Raw genomic sequence first — 10,034 nt, forward strand, 5'->3', positions numbered from 1 at the left:
TTGAAAGCTACCTTGACTTTTGTGGCAATCAGAGAACGTGACCTAGGGATTTTAGTAAAATTTGGAAGTAATGGCATACTTTAAAGGGATTGACCCAGTGATTTGACATCTGGAAAACTGTCCTTAGAATATTGATTATGTATGTATATAAATAAAGACTGTCATCAAGGCTGGAAAGGTGGCTCAGTGGTAGAGTGCCTGCCTTGTATGCATGAGGCCCTGGTTTTGATTTTTTAGCACCACATAAGCAGAAAAAGTTGGAAGTGGCGCTGTGGCTCAAATGGTAGTAGAGCACTAGCCTTGAGCTGTAGAGCTGAGGGACAGCACTCAAGCCCAGAGTTCAGGCCCCATGAACGACCAAAAAAAAAAAAAAAAAAGATTGTCATTAAAGCATTGTTTCTCATTTTTTTGCTGTTTGGAGTAGTTTGAGAATAAACTCAGTCCCTGTAAGCCATCCAGTGGCATTTCACTGGGAATGTGGCTTAATTTTACAGTACATACTTGCCTAGCATGCATGAAACCCTGCATTTGATTTCTCACTACCATATATGCAGAGAAACCGGATGTGGTACTGTGGCTCAAGTGATACAGTGCTAGCCTTGAGCACAGAGTCTTAGGGACAGAGCCTGGGCCTTGAGTTCAGGCCCCAGGACTGGTGAAAGAAAGAGAAAGAAAGAGGGAGAGGAGGGGAGAGGGAGAAGTAGAGGGGGAGGGAGGGAGGGAGGAAGGAAGGAAGGAAGGAAGGAAGGAAGGAAGGAAGGAAGGAAGGAAGGAAGGAAGGAAGAAGTACCCTGCATAAGGGCTGAATTTGATTTCCAGCACAAAACAATTTAAAGTGAAATAGGAAGGAAGGGTAAAAAATAGGCTAGGGACAGAATCGAATAGGGTAGATTAATGTCAGCTGAGGCCTGGTATGGAAGATAAACATGATTTTTCCTTAAAATTTAGAAAGGATCGGTTTGTAATTGTGTTTATACTTCCTTTCATACAATTTATTGTTAGACATGTACATTACATTATAGATACTTAGTTTGAAATGAAGAAATCTGTATCCCAGAAAGTGAGTTGCCTTCTGAAGTGCAGAAATACATGGCCTCTCGAAGCAAGCATGTTTCCAAAAGGACAGTGGCCTGACACGCTCCAGGCTTTGGGTTTCTGCCACCAGAAGCACATATGGAAGTAGCAAAATGCAGTTGCATTTATTCTTTTTCTCCTTAAGGTGTGATAAGGAAACGGGTATGTCTCTTTCCGGCTTGATTTCTCCTCAGTGAATGTCTCTATTGCTGACATGAAACATTGCAAAGGGAGGTGTGATTATTAACTTTAGTTGTGAGGCTTTAATGGAGTCTTAGCTGGTACTTCAGGCTTTGGCAGTGTGGATTGGATTTTTGTGGCCCTCACCCACCTTTTTCTTTTTCTCACCCCTCCTCCCTACTTTATGCAAATCAAAGATAGGAGAAGAGCTTTGTGTGGTTCAGCTGCACTTGCAGCTGTGTCTGCCTTCAGTGTCTTCTGCTGAAAAGTGCTCTGTTGTAGGTTCCGCTTGGATGTGGCTGCATCACACATACTCAGTTCAGGATCTCGGGAAGAGGAAGATGGCATTTGAATGCTGCAGGCTGGGGAGGGGAGGCTTCAGAGCAGCTTTATGTGACTTGCCTCCCTAGAGGCCCCGTGGGAATCAGGAAGAAAACCAACAGGTTCACTGACACTTTACTTACATGAGTAATTTACACACTGCTCATTTCAAATTGTAGGCTTCACTCATGGTCTGAGAAATGGAGGTAGCAGATAATAAAAGGAAAAATGTTTGTAGAACCTAACTTGGAAGTTTATAGGATTTGTTTTTTAATTACAAGAATGTTATGTATGGATAGGTGCTGGTGGCTCACACCTATCTTTCTAGTTATTCAGGAGACTGAGAGCTAGGGGATCACAGTTGGAAGCCAGCCCAGGTAATAATGCCCGTTAAGACTTCACTGTATCCCTAGTACATAAGTACATGAAACATATTCCAACATGTGTACCCATAAATGACTTAACCTTTCATCTCTTCAAAGGTTTCTTTTGCTGAGTACTGGTGGCTCATGTCTGTCATCCTAGCTACTCAGGAGGCAGAGATCTGAGGATCATGGTTCACAGCCAACCCCAGGCAGGAAAATCCATGAAACTCTTTATCTCCAATGAACTACTCCCAAACAGAAGTGAAGCAGTGGTTCAAAGTGGAAGAGCACTAGACTTGAACGCAAAAGCTGAAGGACAGCACCCAAGCCCTGAGTTTAAGCCCTATGAAGGATTAAAAAAAAAAAAAAAAGGCTTCCGTTTTTCTTCATATTTTAAGATTTGAGCCAGCCTTACAATTAGATCTCTCATTCTCCAGAAAGCTTTTCCTGATAATCTAAGCTGACTTTTCATATTTCCATATAGTATTTGCTTCCTTCACATGTCACTATCTCATTCACCTTTGTAAACACAGGCTGGGTTTCTTACAGCTTTGCCTTTCCTCAAATGCCTTTCTTTTTTGAAGATAAACACAATTTCTGCTCCTATCTAAATAAACTTCAGAAACCAAGGGAGCACTTAGTCCAGAAGCTAATTCACACTGAGTTCAAAATGTGTGTGCGTGTGTAGCTCAAAGTGTATGTGTGTGTGTGTGTAGTTCAAAATGTGTGTGTGTGTGTATTTAAAACCAACTGTATTGTTTTAGGTAAAGCTCAAGCTCCAGTTCTCTCAGTGCATTTAAGTCCTCCAACCAGCCAGGACTGAAAAGTGCTCTCTTGATTGTTGTGTGTGCCAGTCTGAACTCATTGCCAGCTTACTATCTTCCCTTAAATTAAGATGGATGCTTTTGCCTATGCCAGCTCCTTGTTAAGATTCTTTTTTGTTTTGTTTTTGGTTGGTCGTGGGGCCTGAACTCTGGGCCTGGATGCTGTCCCTCAGCGGTAGCGCTCCACCACTTAAGCCACAGTGCCACTTCTGGCTTTTTCTGCTTATGTGGTGCTGAGGAATTGAACCCAGAGCCTCACGCATACGAGGCAAGCACTCTACCACTGAGCTACCTTCCCAGCCCGAAAAATGGGCTCTTAAGATGAGATTCATTTCTACTTTCTACTATTTAGCTAATGATTCTCTTTGGAAAGGACAAGTGAAATCAGAGACAAAATGAGAGACTTGTACATACACCAGCATTAAAGTACTACCCTAATTTATATTTCTGAAAGCTGGTGAAGGATGAATTATCAAAATGCCCTGTGGAATTCTCCTTACTTACAGCTTCTTTCTCTCTGTCCATGATAGTTTCCAGCTCTTCAAAATGTCGAAGTTTGATTTCTAGTTTTTTCATTTGTGTCTCAACCAGGAGAGCTACTAGGGACTTGATCTTTCTCTCCTCCACAGCAGCCAGGTGCTAAGGGCAAAAGAGGAAAAATTTAGGCAAATACTTAAAAAATAAAAAACCCTACTAGTATATGTCTGGAATAAACAGAAAAGCTCAGATGATAAGTGAAATGAACCCCAAGACAGGGACACAAATGGTTTTTTTCTTCCTTGATATTGTTTTGAACATACTTATAAGGTACCATGTGATTTTTTTGTTGCTTTGTATGTCCCTCCCCACTGTATAACCCCTATTATCACTGTATTTGATGTTGGTATAATTTGGGGAGGGGAAGGGAAAAAAACAAAATGTTTAAATAGGGATACAGATTGACCCATTGCAACAATGAGATGTACAAGATGCTATGTCCAAAAGTGAACTTTAAAATTTAGGCACAGGGGTGGGTGTGGTGTAGTTGAGGAGGTAGGAGGGACGGAATGGTAGGGGAAAAACAAAAGAGGAGGCAACAATGCTGGATAAGAAATGTACTCATTACCTTGCTCATGTAACACACACACACACACACACACTAACCCTGTCTCTTCCCAGCATCTTTTCTTTCGTATGTGTTTCCTAGGGACAAGCATGAAACACCTAATACAAACAGTGATGACTGAATGAAGTTTTATTTCCTGCACATGTTAATGTTGAAGCTGACAAAGGGAATTACCATAATAGACCATGAGATACAGAAGTTGTAAGCAAAACCTAAGAATGAATGAAGCAATGAATTCATGGGGGAGGGGGGGAGGTAACAACAACAGGTTAAAGACAAACAGGAAACTAGGGGTATAACAAGTGGTACAGTGCCTGCCTGGCAAGTATCAGGTTCAAGTCAAACCCCAATATAAACAAAATATAAAACAATAAAAACAAACCAACAGAGGAACAAATATTAAACAAGAGCAAGAAGACATTGATCATTGGAGCTGGACAATAGGAACTGGGGCAGCTAGATATCCAAATACAAAAGAATGAGTTTGGATCCTTATCCCCTATTGCCTCATACCATCTACAAAAATGAAAGTCAATGGACCATAGATCTCAAAGTAAGAACTTACATTAAAAAATGTTTATCATCAAAGGCATAAAGGAAAGCTGGGAATTGGTGGCTCTTACATGTAATCCTAAATACTCAGGAGGCTGAGATTTGGAGGATCATGGTTTGAATTCAGCCTGAGCAGCAAAGTCCATGAGACTATCTTAAAAATAATCAACAAAGGGGCTGGGAAGGTGGCTCAGTGGTAGAGTGCTTGCCTTGTGTGCATGAGGCCCTGGGTTCAATTCCTCAGCACCACATAAACAAAAAGAAAAAAGCCGGAAGTGGCCCTGTGGCTCAAGTGGTAGAGCGCTAGCCTTGAGCTGAAGAGCTGAGGGACAGCGCCCAGACCCAGACCACCCAGGCCCAGACCAGACCCCCCCCCAAAAAAAAATCAACAAAAAGCCAGGGTGACCAAATGCATGATTCAAGGGACAGCTATGAGTGAAAAAGCAGCAGCTGGGAGGACAGTCACATATCACCAAGGCTTGCCTTTTCTGTGGAGATAGGGACTTAAGATTTGCGGGGTGGGAGGGGTTGGTGGGAGGAGAAGGGACAAGGAGGGGAGACTAGACTGGCCTAGAACCTCAATCTTCCTGATCTCTGCCTCTTGCATAGCTGGGATAGCAAGTAAACATCACCATGCCCAGTTATTGGTTGAGATGGGGGTTGGCATCAAATTATGATGCTCTGGCTTTCACCTGCCAAGGAGCTTGGATTTCAGGCATGAGTCACTGGTGCTCAATTAAGTTTTTCTTTTCTTTTCTTTTTAAAAAAGAGTGCTAGGAATTGAATCTAAGGCTCTATGGATGCTAGCCAAGTGCTCTACGACTGGGTTGCAAGCCTAGCTCCTTTTTTTTGGTTAGTCGTGGGACTCGAACTCTGGGCCTGGGCGCTGTCCCTGAGCTCTGCAGCTCAAGGCTAGCCCTCTACCACTTGAGTGCCACTTCTGGTTTTCTGGTTGTTTATTGGAGATAAGCGTCTCACAGACTTTTCTCCCTAGGCTGGGGCTGGTTTTAAACTGTGATCTTCAGATCTCAGCCTCCTGAGTGGCCAGGATTATAGATGTGAGCCACCAGTGCCCAGTTTTGTTTTTTCTTGGGTCCGGTCGTGGGGCCTGAACTCTGGGCCTGGGCGCTATCCCTCAGCTCTTCAGCTCAAGGCTAGCACTCTACCACTTGAGCCACAGCGCCACTTCCGGCTTTTTTCTTTTTGCTTATGTGGTGCTGAGGAATCGAACCCAGGGCCTCAGGCATGCAAGGCAAGCGCTCTACCACTGAGCCACCTTCCCAGCCCCCCGCCCCCCCCCCAGCTTTTTTTAAAGACAGGAAATTCCTATGTAGCTAAGGTTGGTCTTAGTTTCCTAGGTACTAGGACTCTAGACATGTGCCACCATATGCAGCCACAGTACACTTTAAAAAGAGAATTCTCTCAAGGAATATGACTAGGCTCTGATCAAGAAACCAGGAATGAGTGGTAGAGACTCGTTGGGATAACAAAGATGAAAAAGGCTGAATACAGTCAACAGAGAATGTTTGCAACTATGAAAACAATGAAACCTGTTGAAATTGTTTTGGGAAGGGCAGAAAAGGAAAAGGGAGAGTGACAGTGGGGGTAACACTCATTGAAATACATTTGCTAAATGAGTGTAACTGGCTTCTATCTGTCCTACCACTGATAGTAATTCAGGACACAAAGATCTCAACATTAGTAACTCCAACACTAAAAAAGAGCTGCCCTACCCTAAGGAGCCTCCAGGTACCTGGACCTTATTCTGATAAGATCTCATCTTCCACCCCTAGCCTGATACCATAGTGAGATGGTGTAACCTTGAGATGGTTATTCTGCCAAGTGAGAAAAGGTTGCATGATTTGTGACCAAAGAGTAGACTGTAATGGGTTAAACTGGCATCAATTCCACCCACAGGTATTCTCTACGCCCCCTTGAGTTTGGACAGGATCTTTGGGAGTTATGTGGCACTTATTTGGGGTTCCAAGCCATCCAAGACACTAGCAGAGTCCTGTTTAGTTTACTTATGTCTTAACACTCTCCTCAGTCTTCCACTTTTCCAAAACAGTTCTTATAAGACTACTCCTCACAAGCTAGGATTGTAGAGAGAATAAATGGAGAAGGAGTGATGCCAGCACAGTATTACCAGGTTATGATCTCCATGCCCAATGTGTTTACTGTAAATCACCAACACATACCTGTGACACAAGGAGAAGCCTTGTGACCCAAATAGCAGCAATAACATTCCCTTCTCAAGAAGGAATTTCACACATAAAGGAGCAAGTTCTATTTCTGATGGGTTAAAAAAAATATCTTCCTGTTAACCAGACCTAATGGCCATGTTATTATCATGTTCATGATAATGAACATAAAACTACTGTTGCCATTGTGGGGTATAAGGATATGAAGTCATTTATAAATAAATCAAAGGGAAATGTCTTTGGTCTCAAGAAAGTGTGATCTCTGCTGTCTTGGAAGAATTGATTCTTATTATCACTGAAAAAGAGCTTGTTCTGGGGTTTCCAGTTTATTCCACCAATAGTTTTCAATTTTTCTTTCCCTTCTAAGCTTAAATACCTAGAAAGGCAGAAACCCAGAGCACCCACCTAGCAGTGTCCTGCTGCTACAGTCTGAGGTGGCAATTCACGGCTTGGCAGGAGGGGCAATGAGCAAGTGGGTTGTTCCTGAAGAGACTTTTCTATGACAAGTATGGGGAGAAGGCAGAGAACATAGCACCTTGCCTGTTCAGCAGCTAGATCTAGAGGCCCTAATTATCACTCCATGCCAGAGGGTGACAAACTCTTAATAATAAAGCTGTTTATAGACACAGAAGAACATAATGAGAGTTAGGGAAACTTGGATTGGCTGGATAAGCTATACTAATTACAGTAATTTAGGTGAGTTCCTTATCCCTGATTACCATGTAGTGCAAAAATGATTATGTGCTGTGACATGTATCAGATACAGCTGTAAGTGGTACTGAACTGCTCACACGAGCCGAGTCATATAGCACGAGCATTTGTACTATTTTCACAAATTAGAGGAAAAAAATCAATGTCTCAAAAATAAAAACAAACCACTAGAAATATGAGAGCACTTGATGAGGAGGGAGTGGAGCCAAGTCATATAGCATGAGCATTTGTACAATTTTTACAAATCAGAGGAAAAAAACCAATGTTTCAAAAATAAAAACAAACTACTAGAAATATGAGATCACTTGATGAGGAGGGAGTGGAAATCCAGTGACCTAGAAAAAATTATGCTTCAACAGTCTTCTCAACTTTGTATGAAATAACAAAAGGTCAGATTTAATAGTTGACAAAAATTATTTCAATGCAATCACCAGTCATATAGTTGTAAGATGGTCAGTGCTATGCAATAGACACATTGTTTCCAGCCTAAAGTTGACATAATAATAGTTACAAGATGCAAGGGACACTGTACAACTTCCTAAGAAGTTTCACTTTTTTTTCATACAATGTACTTTATAATGCCTCAGAACAAAGGCATGAAAAAGGAAAATAATAGGGAAGAAAAACCATGATTTCTGAGGAAAGTGTGCTGAAATTCTAAAGTAAAAAAAGAAAAAAAAAAAGACTGGATTCTGTTTATTAGAACTGCAAAAGACAGAAGTTTGGGAAGAACAGGCAAGAAAGGAGGCTTGATATCTCATAAGGGCCCAAATCACCAAGGAAGTTGTGAATTACCAAGAGTTTGAAATTTTAGGCTAAGAAAGACAAGGCAGTTAATTGAAGAAAAGTAAATTTTCAATAATCGTTATTTTAAGAGGAGTTTTCTAAAGATTCCTGTTCAAGCCAGGAACCCAGGGCTCACTCCTATAATCCTAGCTACTGAGGAGGCTGAAAGCTGAGGATCATGGTTCAAAGCCAGCCCAGGCAGGAAAATCCCCATGAGAATCTTATTTTCAATTAACCACCAAAAGACCAGAAGTAGTGCTGTGGCTCAAGTGGTAGAGTGCTTGCTTTGAGCTGAAGACCTGAGGGACAGTGGCCAGGTTCAGAGTTCAAGCCTCACGACCGATTAAAAAAAAGAAAAGAAAGAAAAAAAAGATTCTGTTCATAGGTAGCAGTGTGTCTAACAAGTGCAAAGCCCTTAGTACAAAACCCCTGCACCACAAAAAAAAAGGAAAAAAAAAGGAAAAAAAGAAAGAAGAAAGATTCCCATTTACATTATGGGATTCTTTTTATGTACAACAACAAAAAAAAGAAACTAACTTATGATGTTGGGAGACAGGCTGGTAACCTCTCTTGGGGAGAGGCACAGTGATTGCACAGGAAAATGAGGCCGCTTCTGAAGGGTTGTAACATCATGTTTTTGGAAGTGGGTGGTGCTTACATAGATGGGCTTAAATTGGGAGAAATTCACTGAGCTGGAGACTTTTATCTTTCTGTTTATCTGAATGTTAAGTTAACCTTCAAGAAAAGTTGAAAAAACCCCAATCATTATTTTTGCTGTAGTATCTGGTCTGGGTTGACTGAGAATTATTGTGGTCTGTAAAGATCTCTTCAGCAGACCACTAGACTTGGGTCAGATGAGTTGGCACTCAAAACCGTGTTCTGGGATTTGAGTTAGTTTGTGTATGGGTCTATTATGAATCACGCTCCACAGATTAAACACTTAAAAGAACATCTTTACCCAGGGGTCAAAAACAGCTCAAGATAAAGAGATTAGGAATGTTCTAGTAACTATTGCCTCTTGAAATGTGGTAATCTACAATGGAAGGAAACTTGTTCAGAGGTAGAATGGATAAAAGGTGACAAGATTTCTAAAAATTTCATATATTCATGTTAGAATGCTTTAAAATGCTAAATTAACTCTAAGCAGGGAAAATAACATTTTCTTGTCTTCTTAAATATGCTATGCAGTCGATACAGTGTTATAAATAGAAAAAGCCACCCCCAGAAAAGCTGGCAAATTCAAGAAGAAAAGGAGCTATTTTAGGTCCCCTCTTTCCTTTCAGTATGTAATATCAGGGCAAAGTATTTATACAAGAAAACAGATTTTTGCCTTAAAAATCATAAACAAAAGTAAAAAGTATGGGTATAATGGTCCAAGACCAGCCCTGAAGGCAAATTAAAAACAGGAAGACAATCGACTCCTTAAAGAGACCTTAAAATTTGCCTTGAAGTCCTCACAAAGCTAAATGACACAGTGAATGGAATGAAAAAATTCACTCATTAAGACCCGATCTATCCTTTTTTTAACCACTTGAACTCCATCCCCATCACAACCAGATTTATTCTACCATTCTCCTGCCTGCGGATTTCTTAACCTAGAAATGCCATTCAAGCAAATAGTCATCTCCTATTGGGAGCTAGAATCTTTATACTAAATGTTCCCAATTAACTAAAAACAATACGACTATTCATGGTTTAAGAGAGCATGGGAGAGAGGGGGGACCAAGATGGCGACGGGGCAGTAGGGAAACGCCACAGCTCTCTCCAACCAAAAAGAGAGTTCGAGTTCCAACGCTTAATCTCCCCAAGAGACCGACAACAACAAAAAGACGAACACTCAGAGAAAAACCAGAGGTGAGAAATAACAAAAAAAGAAAGAGAAGAAAAGAATTTCAGAACAGAGAAGAGCGAAGAC

At 41.3% G+C, this 10,034-nt stretch overlaps 1 protein-coding gene across 1 annotated transcript in view; it reads right to left on the reverse strand.

Annotated features, from left to right (window-relative positions):
- Smarcc1 (SWI/SNF related, matrix associated, actin dependent regulator of chromatin, subfamily c, member 1) overlaps nt 1-10,034 on the reverse strand; it is a 93,216-nt gene that overhangs the window by 20,555 nt on the left and 62,627 nt on the right. The window contains exon 22 of the mRNA XM_013028182.1: nt 3,269-3,403. Within this exon, the coding sequence (XP_012883636.1) occupies nt 3,269-3,403 (135 nt within the window). The remainder of the gene's footprint in view (nt 1-3,268; nt 3,404-10,034) is intronic.

The sequence above is a fragment of the Dipodomys ordii genome, unplaced genomic scaffold (genome assembly GCF_000151885.1).
Source record: "Dipodomys ordii isolate 6190 unplaced genomic scaffold, Dord_2.0 Scaffold107, whole genome shotgun sequence".
Lineage (NCBI taxonomy): Eukaryota > Metazoa > Chordata > Mammalia > Rodentia > Heteromyidae > Dipodomys > Dipodomys ordii.